This window comes from Pan troglodytes, chromosome 7 (assembly GCF_028858775.2).
Source record: "Pan troglodytes isolate AG18354 chromosome 7, NHGRI_mPanTro3-v2.0_pri, whole genome shotgun sequence".
Taxonomy (NCBI): domain Eukaryota; kingdom Metazoa; phylum Chordata; class Mammalia; order Primates; family Hominidae; genus Pan; species Pan troglodytes.
The window spans coordinates 63424615-63441058 of NC_072405.2; the positions used below are offsets into that span (position 1 = coordinate 63424615).

The 16444-nt window shown below is 36.2% G+C and overlaps 1 protein-coding gene across 1 annotated transcript in view; it reads left to right on the top strand.

Annotated features, from left to right (window-relative positions):
- Positions 1-16444, top strand: part of RP1 (RP1 axonemal microtubule associated) — a 328721-nt gene that overhangs the window by 279314 nt on the left and 32963 nt on the right. The window contains exon 26 of the mRNA XM_054656745.2: positions 14573-14792. Coding sequence (XP_054512720.1) covers positions 14573-14792 — 220 coding nt within the window. The remainder of the gene's footprint in view (positions 1-14572; positions 14793-16444) is intronic.

Here is a 16444-nt window from a genome sequence, read left to right on the forward strand (position 1 = left end):
TCTGCTAATTGTAACAAAATGGTAACAAGTAAATTTCATAACTTTTATTTTTAAATAATTACGTATTCCTTGGAATTTGCAAAGATAATAGAGAGGTCTTGTGTACCCTTAACCCATTTTCCCACAGTGGTTTCATCTCACATAGTAATAGTTCAGTATCTAAGCCTTAGTACAATGTGTGTGCATAGTTCTACGTTGTTTTATCAGGTGTATAGCACTCGTGTGACTCCCCGCCGCCCCCTCAACTGCAATGAAGATCTGGAACTATTCCATCCTGAGAAAGCCCTCCCCGGTGGGTGCTGTCCCTTTACAGTCACAGCTCCCCGACCTCCACCCTGCCTACCATCATCTCTGGCAAACATGCTTCTCTTTTATATCTCAATAATGTTTAGAATGTTATATAATTGGAATCATGTAGCATGTGACCTTTTGAGACTGGCAGTCTTGTTTTTTTCTTTTTTTATTTTTTGAGATGGAGTCTCCCTCTGTTGCCCAGACTGGAGTGCAGTGGCGCCATCTTGGGTCACTGCAAACTCTGCCTCCCAGGTTTAAGCAATTCTCGTGCCTCAGCCTCCTGTGCAGCTGGGATTACAGGCATGTGGCACCACACCAGCTAATTTTTGTGTTTTTAGTAGAGACGGGGTTTCACCATGTTGACCTGGCTGGCCTTGAACTCCTGAGCTCAAGTGGTCCACCCACGTTGGCCTCCAAAAATACTGGGATTACAGACATGAGCCACCATGCCCAGCCAGTTTGCTTCTTTTTATTGCTGAGTAATATTTTATGGTATGGATGTATGGCAGTTTGTCTGACTATTCACCTATTGAAGGACATTTTGCTCATTTCCAGTTTGGGGCTGTTATAAATAAAGATGCTAAAATAAATATGTACGAGACTTTGTGAGGACATGGTTTTCCATCTCTCTGGGATAAATTCCCAGGAATGCAATTGCTAGGTTGTATGGTAGTGTATTATGGAAACTGTCAAAGTATTTTCCAGACTGTACTATTTTATCTCCATCAACAACATATGAGAGATCTGGATTTTTTTTTCCATCCCTGCAAGCATTTGATAGTCACTAAACTTTTATTTTAGCTATCCTAATAAAGTTGTGCAGTGATATCTCATTGTGGTCTTAATTTGCATTTCTCTAATGCAAAACATCTTTTCATGTGCTTATTTGCCATCCATACATCCTCTTTGGTAAAATATCTCTATATCATTTGCCCATTTTCTAATTGGATTGTTTGTGTGTTTTTTTTAATATTGAGCTTTTAGCTGCTAGTAAACCTAACAAATTAAAAAAGAGAAGATAAATTACTAATATTAGAAATGAAACAGAGGTTATCACTATAGATACTGCAGACGTTGAAAAGAAAATAAGGGAACACCACAAACAATTCTACCCATAGTTTGCCAGCTTAGATAAAATGGATCACTTCCTCAAAAAAACAAACGAGTACAACTCACCCAATATGAAATAGATTGAAGTAGATAATTTGAATAACCCTATAATCAGCAAGGAAATTGAATTTTTAATTTAGAAACTCCCAGAGAAGAATCTCTAGGCCCATAGATGGTTTCATTAGAGAATCCTACCAAATATTTAGAGAATTATTAGTTTTGCACAATCCTTACTGGAAATCAGAAGAAGTGGGAATACTGTCTAACTCATTCTATGAAGCCATTATTACCTTGATCACTAAAACGAGATAAACACATCCCCAAAAATGAGAAACCGCAGACTAATTTTCCTCATGAGTATAGATACAAAAGTCCTTAACAAAATATTACCAAATAGAATTCAGTATCCTACAAAAAAAGAATTATATACCGTGACCAAGTAAGATTTATCCAGGCATACAAGTTTGCTTAAACATTTGAAAATGAGTCAGTTGTAACCTGTTATATTAATAGGCTAAGAAAGAAAAATTGTATGATCATGTTAATTGATGCAGAAGTAGCATTTGACAAAATTCAACACCCATTCATAATTTTTAAAACTCTCAGAAAAAATGCGAATATCAACTTGACAAAGAGCATCTACAAATACTCAGAGCTAACACTATACTTTTTCTTTTTCTTTTATTTTTTCTTTTATTTTTATTTATGAGATGGAGGCTCGCTCTGTCGCCCAGGCTAGAGAGAGTGCAGTGGCGCGATCTCCGCTCACTGCAAGCTCCGCCTCCCGGGTTCACGCCATTCTTCTGCCTCAGCCTCCCGAGTAGCTGGGACTACAGGCGCCTGCCACCACGGCCGGCTAATTTGAGTAGAGACGAGGTTTCATTGTGTTAGCCAGGGTGGTCTTGATCTCCCGACCTCGTGATCCATCCACCTCGGCCTCCCAAAGTGCTGGAATTACAGGCGTGAGTCACCGTGCCAGGTCGCTAACACTATTCTTAATGGCAAAAAGCTGAATGCTTTTTTCCTAATGGAAAAGTTTTGCAAGGCAAAACTGCCTGCCTTCAACGTTCTTATTCAATACAGTGGTAAAAGTTCAGGAAATAAAAAGCATAGAGATTAGAGTTCTTGGGCACGTATTATTGTGTCTTTAGACACAAAAACATGATCCATCAAAGAAAAAAGTGATAAATTGGGCTTCATCAGAATTAAAAACTTTAATATGTGAAAAACCTCGTTAAAAGGATGAAAAGACACACTTCAGATGGGACAAAATATTTGCAAACTACGTATATGACAGACAACTCTTACCTGTTGGGTGGAGTGTTCTATACATGTCTATTAGACCCTGCTGGTTGTTGGTATTAGTTCTATATCTTTCATGATTTTCTGTCTAGTTGTTTTATTAATTTGTGAGAGATGGATGTTGTGGTTTCCAACAGTACTTGTGGATATGTTTATTTTTCTTTAGTCGTATCAAGTTTTCCTTTACATATTTTGCTTGAGCTATATAAGAGATAAAATAGGATGGCTCATGCCTGTAATTCCACTGTGGGGGGCAGAGCAGAGGATGAATGCTTGAATCCAGGAGCTTGAGACCAGCCTGGGCAACATGGCAAGACCCTGTCTCCACAAAAAAATATCAGCCTGGTGCAATGGCTTGCACCTGTAGTCCTCGTTACTTGGGAGGCTGAGGCAGTAGGATCACTTGAGCCCAGAAATTGGAAGCTGCAGTGAAGCATGATTGTAACCACTGCACTCCAGCCTTGGTGACAGAGTGAGCCTGACTCAAAATTAAAAACAAAAACAAAAAGCAAAAAAGATGTAATAAGAGATGGTTGACTAGAGAAAAAGGCAGCTTAGCCTGACAATTGACTCAGGTTTAAAACACGTGGGATAAGCAACCACATTTGAGAAGCTGGCATTTGAGCAGAATCTTAAAGAGTGAGAAACATTTTTGTAGGCAAAAATGTAAAGGAAGGGCATCATGAACAGAAAGACAAGTCCTTGATGCAGTACTTGGAGAATAATGTAGATGGCTGTGCCCCCCACATTGTCTGCATTATCATTGCCACCTCCTGGAGGAATGCTTTTGAGGGATAGCACTGATTTATCTTCTGTCTAACCACAAAAGTCTATGCATAATTGAAATTGTTAGCTTTGCCTACTGTGGAGTTCTTTGTTCCATGATATTTCTTTGAAGATACAAGTTGTTTCAGTTTTTAGAGAATAACCATTATAAAGAATTTCTGTCATCAATATAAACATGAGTTGCTTAAGTATTACAGCAAAGTTTAAACTCCTATGAAAATTGCAGAAATATTTTTTACATCAAATAATCCAATCATAAATTCAGTCTCCAATGTAATGTATATTTTACAGACTTGAAGAGAATTGCCAAGTCCTCATATGTCACTCAATCCAAACCCTACAAAATATTTACAAAAAAGACCATTAAAAGGATCTGCATTAAACTTTTCCTGCTTCATGTTCAAAGTTTAATACCGCCATGCCTTGCTTAATGATGGGGATACCTTTGACAAATGTGTCACAGGTAATTTTGTCATTGTGTAAACATCATAGAGTGCACTTGCACAAACCTAGATGGTCTAACCTGCTACTCACCTATGCTATATGGGATTGCCTACTGATTCTAGGCCTTGAACCTGTACTACTAAGTACTGTAGTCACTTGTAACACAATGATAATGACTGATGTATCTAAACAGAGAAAAGGTACAGTAAAAATATGATATGAAAGATAAAAAATGGTATACCTGTACAGGGCACTTACCATAAATGGAGCTTGCAGGACTGGAAGTAGCTCTGGATGAGGAAGTGAGTGAGTGGTGAGTGAATGTGAAGACATTACTGTACACCAATTTATGTAAATACTGGACACCAAGCCTACACTAGATTTATAAAAAATATTTTTCTTTCATCAATAACAAAGTAACCTTAGCTTACTGTTTGATTTTTCTGTAATAACACAGCTTGAAACACAAACACATTGTACAGCAGTACAAAAATATTTTCTTTATAGTGTATTTTTTTTTTTTTTTAGACAAGATTTCACTCTGTTGCCCATGCTGGAGTGCAGTGGTACAATCGTGACTTACTGCAGCCTGCACCTCCCAAGCTCAGGTGATCCTCCCACCTCAGCCTTCTCCCAAGTAGCTGGACTCCAGGTGCGTGCCACCATGCCAGGCTAATTTTTAAATGTTTTTCTAGAGATGGGGTTTCACCATGTTGCCTAGGCTGGTCTTGAACTCCTGGGCTCAAGTAATCCTCCTGCCTCAGCCTCGCAAAGTGCTGGGATTACAGGCGTGAGCCACTGTGCCAGGCTACATTTTTTATTTTTAAAAGCAATTAAGAGAGGCCGAGACGGCAGATCACCTGAGGTCAGGAGTTCCAGACCAGCCTGGCCAACACGGTGAAACCCTGTCTCTACTAAAAATACAAAAATTAGCCAGGCGTGGTGACAGGCGCTTGTAATCTCAGCTACTTGGGAGGCTGAGGCGGAAGAAGTGCTTGAACCAGGAAGGCGGAGGTAGCAGTAAGCTGAGATCACACCACTGCACTCCAGCTTGGGCGACAAGAGCAAAACTACGTCTCAAAAAAAAAAAAAAGTAATAATTATTTTTTTCTACTTTTTAAGCTTTTTTGTTAAAAATAAGATATAGACGGACACATTAGCCTAGGCCTACACAGGGTCAGAACCATGAATATCACCATCTTTCACCTCTGTATCTTGTCCCACTGGAAGGTCTTCAGCGACAAAAACATGCATGGAGCTGTCATCTCCTATGATAACGATGCTTTCTTCTGGATACCTCCTGAAGGACCTGCCTGAGGCTGTTTTACAGTTAGTTTTAAAAAATAAGTGGAAATATACTCTAAAATAATAATTAAAAGTACAGCATAGTAAATATATAAACCAGTAGCATAGTCATTTATTATCTGCTATGGTTTGGAAATGATTTGTTTGGCCCCACCAAGCCTCCTGTTGAAATCTGACACCCAGGGTTGGAGATGGGGCCTGTGAGAGGTCTTTGGGTCATCAAAGTGGATCTCTCATGAATGGCTTTGTGCCATTCTCTCAAGTGTGAGTGAGTTCCTGCTCTTAATTCTCAAGAGAACTAGTTGGTAGAAAGACCTTGGCACCTTCCTCCTCTCTCTTTTGCTTCTTTTCTTACCATGTGATCTCGGCAGGGCTCCTCTTTGTCTTCTGCCAGGAGTAGAAGCTTCCTGAAACCCTCACCAGAAGCAGATGCTAGTGCTGGGCTTCTTGTGTAGTCTGCAGAACAGGAGCCAAATAAACCTGTTTTCTTTATGAATTCCCCAGCCTCAGGTATTCCTTTATAACAACACCAACAGACTATGACATTATCATTATCAAGTATGTACTGTACATAATTGTATGTGCTATACTTTTATATGACTTGCAGTGCAGTAGGCTTGTTTACACCAACATCACCACAAACACATGAGTAATGTGTTCCCTACGACATTATGACGGCTACGATGTCACTAGGCAATAAAAAATTTTCAGGTCCATTATAATCTTCTTCTTCTTCTTCTTTCTTCTTTCTTCTTCTTCTTTTTTTTTTTTTTTTTTTTTTTTGAGATGGAGTCTCGCTCTGTCACCCAGGCTGGAGTGCAGTGGTGCGATCTCGGCTCACTGCAACCTCTGCCCCACCAGGCTCAAGCGATTCTCCCGCCTCAGCCTGTTGAGTAGCTGGGATTACAGGTGCCTACCACCACGCCTGGCTAATTTTTGTATTTTTAGTAGAGACGGGGTTTTGCCATGTTGGCCAGGCTGATCTCAAACTCCTGTCAGGTCCATTATAATCTTACAAGACCACTGCATATATGCAGTCCATCACTGACCCAAATGTTGTTATGCGGTGCATGACTATATATAATTTCTAGATAGGAAGTGGATTTGGTTTTGCTGGGCTTGAAATGTAAACCTTCATGGTAAACCTGCCTCTGCTTCCTGCCAATGGCTAATGCCATATGCTCTTGCTCCACCAAAAAGTTTTCCAAAACATCATGGGAACTTTGGGAAATAGAGCATATATTTTTAAAAATACGGTTTGTTGAGAAATTAAAGAATTAGATGAAACCAGAAAATAAAAGCATCCATTATAAATACAATCAATAAAAATTTATATTAATGATATTAATAAAGTGTACAAAGCAGAAGAATCACAGGTATGTTTTTGGAGGAGACAGAACATGGAGAGAACATCTGACTTTTGATATATTTATGATGGAATTACATAATCAGGGTCCTAGATGAATATAAGGAGGCTCTCTGGATGTTCAGGATAGGTATTTGACACCATTTTACCTCTGGTATATCTATGATCATTCCAAAAAAAATACAGAAAGATCAACAAATGTCTATGTTCTTAAGAACTGACTGAACCAAGTAAATATTAAAAAATCATTTGGATAAATAAGCAGAGAGACTTTAATTCACTAGATTTTTCCTTTATCTGGTGAGAAAAGTCACTGGATTTCTCAATTATTTGATCGAAAATTTACTAAGAATTATATGAATAGATCATGTGGAATGATTCTGGGGAGGGGGAAAGGACAACACTTTCTCCCATAAACCAGTATAAATTTCTCTGAATTAAAATTTTATATCCATTTAATTTGGAAAAGCTACACATCTCAATGTTCTTAGAATTAAAAAAAAGAGTATGTATTCTGAAGCTTTTGGATATAATGTACTCTGAATATCAGTTAGGGCAAGTTGGTTGATAGTATTGATAGTCTTCTATATTCCTACTTATTTTTTGTAAATATCTATCAACTATTGAGAGAAGATGTTAAAATCACCAAATATGATTGCATATTAGTCTATCCCTTTTATTTCTATCAAGTTTTTTCTTCCTGTTTTTAAGCTCTATTAGTAGGTACCTTCACATTGAAGATTATTATATCTACTTGCTGAATTGACTCTTGTCATAAAATGACCTTCTGTATTGCTTTTTTTTTATACTTTAAGTTCTGGGGTACATGTGCACAATGTGCAGGTTTGTTACATATGTGTACATGTGCCATGTTTGTGTGTTGCACCCATTAACTCGTCATTTACATTAGGTATATCTCCTAATGCTATCCCTACTCCCTCCCCCCACTGACCTTCTGTATTTCTAGTAATATTTCTATTCTTAAAGTCACTGTTATCTAATGTTAATATACAGATGCAGATTTCTTATGCTTTGTGTTTTCTTGGTATCTCATTTTTCCATCCTTTCCTTTTTTAGCTGTCTGTATCTTTATACAGTACAGTTTTTATATATAGCATATTGTTAGATGTTACTTTTTAAATCCAGTCTGATAATCTCTGCCATTTAAATAAAAAGTTGGATCCATTTACTTTTATAAAATATTGAGTTGAAATTCACATAGCATACAATTAACCGTTTTGAAACATACCATTCAGTGGCAGTTAGTACATTCAGTGGTTCATGTTATGCAGCCACTACCCTGTCTAGTTCCAAAACATTTTCATCATGCCAAAAGAAAAACTCTGTACACATTCAGCAATTACTCTCCATTCTCCCCTCCCTTTCAGAGCTGGCAACCAGTAGTCTGTTTTCTGCCTCTTCAGCTATTTCTAGATATTTTATATCAATGGGCTCATTGAGTACATGGTCTTTTTTATTTGACTTGTCTCCCTTAGCATCATGTTTTTTGAGTTTTATCCATGTTGAAGCATATATCCGTACTTCACTTCTTTTTATGGCTGAATAATATTCCTTTGTTTGTATATATCACAATTTGTTGATACATTCATCAATTGTTGGACATTTGGTTTGTATTCACATTTTGGCTGCATAGACTTTGTTGCTCTGAATATTTATGTACAAGTATTTGTCTGAATGCCTGTTTTCAATTCTTTTGGGTATATACCCAGCAGTGGAATGTTGGGTCATATGGTAATACTATATTTAACATGATGAGAACTACCAAATGTTTTCACATAGTGGCTGCACCTTATTGTTGTTTTAGAATTCTTTATATATTCTGGATATCTCAATCTTGTATTAATTTGTTTCTCCTTTCTTTCTCTTTTTTGGGATAACCTATTGTTTCTTTTTTTTTTCTTTTTTTTTTAACATTAAATAGTGTCTTCTCCTTTGGCTTATTACCTGTGCCTGTTTTTTGTTTTTGGTGGTTTTTGTACACATTACAAAATGCATTCTTATCACATAGAGAAAACTTTAAAAAGTGCTATCCCATTAATATCCCTTCAACCCCTTGTGCTATTACTGTTATGTATTTTATTTCTACATATATTACAAACCCCATAAAACATAAAACATCCTATTCCTCATTATATTTGCTTTAAACAGTCCATTGATTTGCATAAAATTTAATAGAAGAAGAAAAATTGTGGTTTATGTATACCCTTTTATGTATAGTATATTTACTATATCCATGCTTCTCCTTTTTTGCTATACATTTACATGTCCATCTTGTATTATTTCTCTTAAACCTGAAGAACTTCTCTTTGCATTTTTTATAGTACAAGTTGGCTAGTTATAAATTTTCTTAGCTTTTTTTAATGAAAAGATGTTCATTTTACCTTCATTTTTAAAGAATATTTTTTGCTAGATATGAAACTTCAGTTTGACAATGTTCATTTGTTCTTAGAACTTAAAAGATGCTTCATCGTATTCTGGCCTGCGTTATTTCTAAAGCAAAAATAGCCACTATTCTTACTACTATTCTCCTATATAAAAATAGTATTTTTCTTTGGCTGCTTTTAAGAATTTTTCTTTCCTTTTCATCAGTTACTATGATCTTACTAGGTGTGATTTTCTTTATATATATTTTGCTTGAGATTCACTATGATTGCTTTTTCTGTGGGTTGCTGTTTTTCACCAAAGTTGAAAAATTTCAATAAACATTTAAGTATTTTTTTCTGCTCTATTCAATCTCTTCTTTCCTTCCAGGAGTCTAATTATATATATGTTAGTTTAACTGATACTGTCTCATAGGTTGCTGAGATGCTGTTAAATTGTTTTACTAATTATTTCAATATGGATAATTTCTATTAACTGTCTTCAAGTTTACTGACTTTTTTTGTGTCTAATTGGTTATTTTATTCCATTAATTATCATTTCACTTATTGTATTTTCTAGATATAGGATTTTCACTTTTTAAATATAATTTCTAGATAGCACTTGACAATGCTTATCTCTTTACTCATTATATTCCTCTTTTCCTGTAGATTATATGGCATATTTACTATATTTTAATATCCTTGTCTGCTAATTCCAACATCCATGTTATTTGCAGGTGTATTTTTATTAACTCCTTTTTTTATTGTCATTATGCAGTTTGTTCATACGTCTAGTAATTTTGATTGCATACTAGACCTTGTGGATAATAGTGCAGTAACTCTGTATTCTGTTATATTCTTCTGAAGAATGTTGAGTGCTGTTAATTTGTGGATCACCTCGAATGTAGGGGTTTGTTTTTATGCCTTGTTAGGACAGGGCTATTTCAGCTTTATCCTTAGTCTTGAGAGAATCTTTTTAGTAAAGAGATGTAGTTGTCATTTCTAATGCATGGTACTTCTAGGGATTTGATGGAAAGCCTTGGGAATTTATCATGCTTATATAACTTGGTGTAACTCAAACTTTGAAGTCTTTTTCTAAAGTCACTTGTGGTAAGTAACAGCTAGAATTGCCACTCAGTTATTTTAGCCTTCTGACTTGTTTTCTCTCTGAGCTCCTTGCAGTCATACCTGCATGTGAATAGTGTAGTCATTGGTCTAGGATTTGACTGGCATTTACATGCAGATTTGTATCACCTACTTTTGTTCCCTCCTTTCTGGGATCTCCCCTCTTAATTTCCAGCTTCTCTGGAAGTTCCTAATTAGTTCCAAGTTCATTCTGCCCATTCTTCAGAAGATTAGACTGTGTGTTTCTGCTTGAGTTTTAGCCTTGTTGTTCCTCATAGAATTGGAAATGCCCTCAGGCAAAAAGCTATACAAATATAGATATTGGCTATTTTCAAGGGTAAGGTCTTTTCTCCCTCATTTAAGGTCAAATCCCTGGCTTCGCTGCCTGCTTTGTTTGTTTTACAGCGCCCTCAAGCAGAATTTATTATTGTTGTTGCTAGAGAGTTAGGTCAAAATAAGTTACCCTTCTAGAATAAAAGTGGAAACTACATGAAGAATTGATTACAATCCATTTATATTTTGCCAAGATGTATCAAGATTTACTTCAAAATCCAGGAGAAATATGACTGCTATGTTAGAAAAAGTTAAAGATCCATATCAGGGGAACTTGGCTTTAACCTTAATCACGCAACTCCTTCAAAAACATATCAGGACTTTGTTTTCCAATAGAAGTCATTCACTGTTGAAAATATAGACTTCGTAATGAAATATAAGCCATATTGTTCATTCATTTAAATAGCAACTAATTGGATTAAAAACTGTTATTGTTAAATTAAAAAAATACACACACAAGCATCAAAGTGTTAATAAGAACATTTTCCCAGTTACTGGGGCTCAGATACTTATAAGGAGACTGTTATAACACATCATCAAAACTTTGCAAATTATTATCAGATTTTTATGCCCACCAAAATTTTGATAGAAGCCAAAGAGAATGAAGGAAACACATGAAATGAAAAAAAATCAACAGCTATATGATTTATTTAACATATGTTTAAAGCAGTCTATTCTCTGCCAAATTTTGTGTAAATACTAAGGGTAAAGAAAAGAAAGACAGAGCTCAGATCCTCAAGGAGTTAAGGGTCTAGTGGGGAATGCTAAAAATGAACAAAGGACTTAAGACTAAAGACGTAAGACTGAAACTTAAGACTTAAGTTTAAATTTTCTCAAGAAAGTAAGACAAGGGTATTTTAGGTACCCAGAATTATTTAGAGCTAGTAGCTCCTAAATCTTCAGAGGCATCATAACTCTAGATAATCAAATGCGTGAGAAATCTGCTCCCTCTGAAAGTCAAGGTCAGAGTCAGGGGTTCGGGAGTAGGAGAATATGATATTCTGTGCAGGGAAAATCCCACTAGAATCTGAGATCACTTAGATTCTTGAAGCCTTTTAAGATTTTTGAGGAAAGGGCTTTTGAATTCAGCTTTGTGAATGACACCAAGACTAAAGAATAAAGCATTTTTTAAACCAAGGACCCCTGTTTAGTTTCAGAAGGAAACCTGAATACTCTAGGCCATAAAGCCCTTGTAGCCTTTAAAAAAAATCTAAGTATCATTTACTCATTAAGCCAGGAAAGTTTTATTTTCCAGTTCTTTCATAAGAAATTTTTACCCAGGATGTGTAGAGGAGAAGAGTATCATATTTTTCATGTTGTATAATATAACAAATTGTCTATGCTTTGGGAGTTTTTTTTTTCTGTGGTGTCGCTTCCTCTTAAAATTTACCCTAATAATTTTTAGTGTTTCTAACTTGTTAGAACTCAAGTTTCTAGTTTATACTTCTACACTCCTGCCCTGAGTTGAAAGCTATAGTATTTCCTTGAAGGGCAATCAATATGTAAAATGAACTGTCCTAGATGACTTGAGATGCTGAGTTAAGATAAAATGTCCCAGATTGAATTCAGTGATCACAAAGCTAATTGGTGTTCCAATGTATTTCTCCAACATATGAAAGTGTCTTAAACAGAGGATACAGACTTTGCACAACATGAAATTTGCTCCTAGAACTTAAGTTTTGAAAATAACTTATGTACCATTTATTGAAAAAATACTACAGTTTCATGTGGGTTTAGGGTATCCTGGTTAGAAAAATCCTACATTTTGGAGTCACTGTCCTTTTTTGTGTGTTTTCAAATGTAGGAAGTTAAATGTAGAAAACCAAAAACAGTTATATGCAAGAAAAATTTCTAGGCATATTACATTTTTATTTCATTAAAACTGAAGTGACTCAGGTTGATTTATTAAACCAGAACTAGCAGTTCCAAACTAATTTGACTAATACATTAGAAACAATTTGGAAGCAGTCTATAGCACTAGCCATGCTGTATGTAGTACAGTCATTTTGGTTCTGGTTCTAGTTGGCTAACCCAGGCATGCACAATCTATGGGTAATTTAGTTTCTATGCCATGACACTATTCAGTTATTATTTACAAGTATATTTGTGAATTACCAACAGAATTAGACACAGGGTTTATCAATTTTAATTTCACTTATGATGGCCAAACTTAGTTTTAATTTCCTTCTGTGAGTGCTTGGACCCATTTTCTGTCCTGTCTTTAGATTAGATATATTTAGACCACTTCTTTTTGTTATTAATACAAAATTCTGACTCATAAAAAATAGCTGCTATGTTTATTGACTTCTATCATACTTTGTAAGATTGGTACTATTGTAGTATTCAGATGGGGGCACTGAAGTTTAGAGAGGTTGAAAAACTTGCTGCAGTTCACACAGCCAGTCAGGGTACAAGCAACTAACTTTCAGACTCAGGTCTGTCTGATATCAAAACCTGAGGTTCCATATTTCTATGAAGAGACCATGTTATTTTGCCTTAGGGTGCATTTTGGAGCTTGGCTACTGATTTCTATCATATTTCCTTCTATCAGCAACTTTGAGGGGGATTTTAGGAGTCCTGTACTTATCTGAACTAAGCACCAATGTTAACATTTTTTCTACATGATAGAATTCCTGTAATCACATTGTTCTAGAAATAATAGGAGGGAGACCAACTATTTAGCTTGACTGTGATGAATTCTGTCTCTGTACACCCAGACTAGAGAGCATTTTGGCTACAGGACAGAATTTATTCAGAACAATTATCACCAATATGACAACCCAAGGTTATATTATCAAGAAAAATATTTTAGTAGAAAAAGGTAGCAGGTCTGGATAACGGGTGTAATTTCTGTGATGATGAGACCATTTATGGTAATACCAAAGGGAGAAAAGATGTTGCAGGTCATTGTGGGATTAGGGCAGATGAAATATCAGAAGGCAGATTAAATGGTTTCTAATTATAGTATGTGGCAGTCAGAATTTTGGCCTCATGATTTTTGGCCCTGGTGTTAATCTTATGACTATGTTATGCTCCATGGCAAATAGATTTTGCAGAACGTAATTAAGGTTACTAATTAGCTGACCTTAAAATAGGAAGATTAATCTGGTTTATACAGGTGGGCCTACTCTAAGTTATACATGCCTCTAAAAGCAAACATTTTTCTCCCAATGGTAGCAGAAATTCCAAACATAAGAAGAGTTTGATGTGCCCTTGGTAACTTGGAGATTCAGAGGGCCACATATCAAGGAAACAGGGAACTCAATCCTACAGCCTCAAGGAACAGGATCCTGCCAACAGCGTGAATAAGCTTGGAAGCAGAAGCTTCCCCAGAGCCTCCAAAGAGGAGCCCAGCCCACCCAGTGCCTTGATCTCAGACTGTGTGGTCTTAAGTAGAGGCTCAGCTGAGCCACATGGTGCCTGGACTTCTGACTCATGGAATTGGAAGACAATAAATGGGTCTTATTTCAAGTAATTAAGTCTGTGGTAATTTGTTACAACAGAAATAGAAAACTAATGCAGTACATAATTGATCAATTTTTTTTCATATGACCCCTGTAGGAATTTTCAAAAGAAAAATATTGCTTATTCTGGATAATAAATAATACCTTAGAATATTTGTCATACTGAATAATTATGTGTTCTGGGGGGTGCAAAGGAATACAATCATTTTACCAACACTTTTGTAGAATCACAGCGTGAACCCTAGTTTAAATCTAGGTGTACATGTGGTCTCTTCCTCAGGATCTCACTGTAATGGGAAAATTCAATCTTAACAACACCAGAGCATAGGATTGTCTTATTCTTCAGGTCTAACCACTGAATGAATAGTGTGTGATAATAATTACAATAAAATATGCATATTGCAAGATAGTAATGGTGAGTTGCTAAAAGAAAGGATGTAATGAAAACTAGCTGGATTTAATTTATTGGTTTTTCCATGGTCAGTGGATACATGCTTCATCATATAGAACAGCATTTCATGGTGTTAGAAGTAACTGGTTCTAAGGGAAATTAGTAAGGAGTATTTATGATTAAAAAGTAAGTAGTGAGTTCAAAATGGAATATGAATTTGGAAATTGGAGATGTAGGGAGTTTTAGTTCCCTTTTATCCTTTGTGTTGCAGATCAATCTCAAAGATATTGGTGAAATCTATAAAATACGTATTGGACATGACAACACTGGAAAGAATCCCAGGTGGTATCTGGAAGAAGTTAGACTTGAAAATATAGCCACATATGAGCTATTTTGTTTACCTGTTGATTCCTGGATAGCTGAGAATGAAAATGATGGAGATCTATGGAAGGAAATACCCATCATGGGAACAAAGAAAGCCCCTTTGCCAGGTATATAATTTCATTTCCTTTGTGATGTGCATTGAAAATTAAAATAATTGAGATGATTTAGAATAGGGGCTGGCACCTTTTTCTGTAAAGGACCAGACAGTAGATATCTCACACTTTGTGGGCTATAAAGTCTCTGCCAAAACTGCTCAACTCTGCCAGTGTAGTGAGGTGGCAGATATACATAATATGGAAACAAATGATGTGGCTGTGTGCCAATAAAACTTTATGTGTAGACTCTGAAATTGGAGTCTCATATAATGTTTATTTGTTAAGAAATAGTATTCTGGTTTTGATTTTTTCAATCATTAAGAAAAATCAAAAGCATTCTAGCTCCTGGACTGTACAAAAATAAGTGGCTGGCAGATTTGGCCCACGGGCCGCAAGTTGTTTGCCCACCCCTGATTTAGAACATTAGGATTAACACCAGTATGTCTGTTCAAAGGTGACAATGTATATCCAAGAATAGATGTGTGTGTTCAGCTCATGTTTCTGTAATCTGCTTTGCTACCCATTTAGATGTGACTTTCTTCTTAGCTAATTATGTTAACAAATGTCAGCAATCATGAACTTTGTAGCACCTGAATTCCTTTACTGAGTATTTTTTCTTTTTTGCTTGAAAGCGAACTCACCCAATGTCTTAATTTTCTCTCTGTCCATTCCCGGTATCTCTAATAACTACCTTCTTTTTGCTTCCACCACTGGAGAGAAAACGTTATTTCTCAATGGATACTGATAGCCTCTTTGTTCGGAATGAAATGACTGTGTATATGTGTGTGTATATGTGTGCATGTATGTGTTTGTGTGTATGCGAGTGTTTGAGTGTATGTGCATGAATGCTTATATATGTATGTGCGTGACAGAATGTATGCATGTGAGTGTTTCAATGTATATGCATGAATGCTTATATATGTATGTGCGTGACTGAATGTATGCATGTGTGTATATGAGTATGAGTGTGTGCATGCATGTGACACTATGTGTATGTGTATACATGTGTGTGCATATTCCTGCATGCATATGTGAAAAAGTCTGTGTGTATGAGTGTGTGTGTGTGTATTCTTAGTGTCCTGAACCTCTCTGTTGTATTTGATACTAATACTCATGATCTCTCATTTGAAGAGGCAGAGGTTCTTAGAGGCTCTGGAACCAAGTCTTGGCTTGGTGATGTGATTAGCTGTGTCATGGAGGCTAAGTAGCTTAGCCAACAATGCCTTGTCTGTAAAATGGTGATAAATAGCGCTTATGTCACAGGATTGTTTTCAGTACATGAGATGATGCATTTATAATATTTAGGATGATGTACTTACAGTATACAGCAGTGTTCTTAGCATACAATAATTCCACAAGAAATACTAGCCATTACCACCATCATCATTATTAAATATTTCTCCAACCTTGACCTTCATCACGTGGTACCAGCCTAGTTCTTTGACTGTTTCATCCAAGTTTTTCTCTTTATATTACTGGCCCTACTTGGTCATTTTGCCTTGAACAGGTGGGTTTAAATGCTTGATTCGTTACTCCCCTTTGAGCCTCTCTCTAACTTCTATTGTTAATTCTACACAAAAGAATGACACATTTTCATCTTCAGCCCTGTCTTCTTTCCTGCCTAGAGCCCCAGCACTCCATTAGGTGTTTACCATCCCATCATC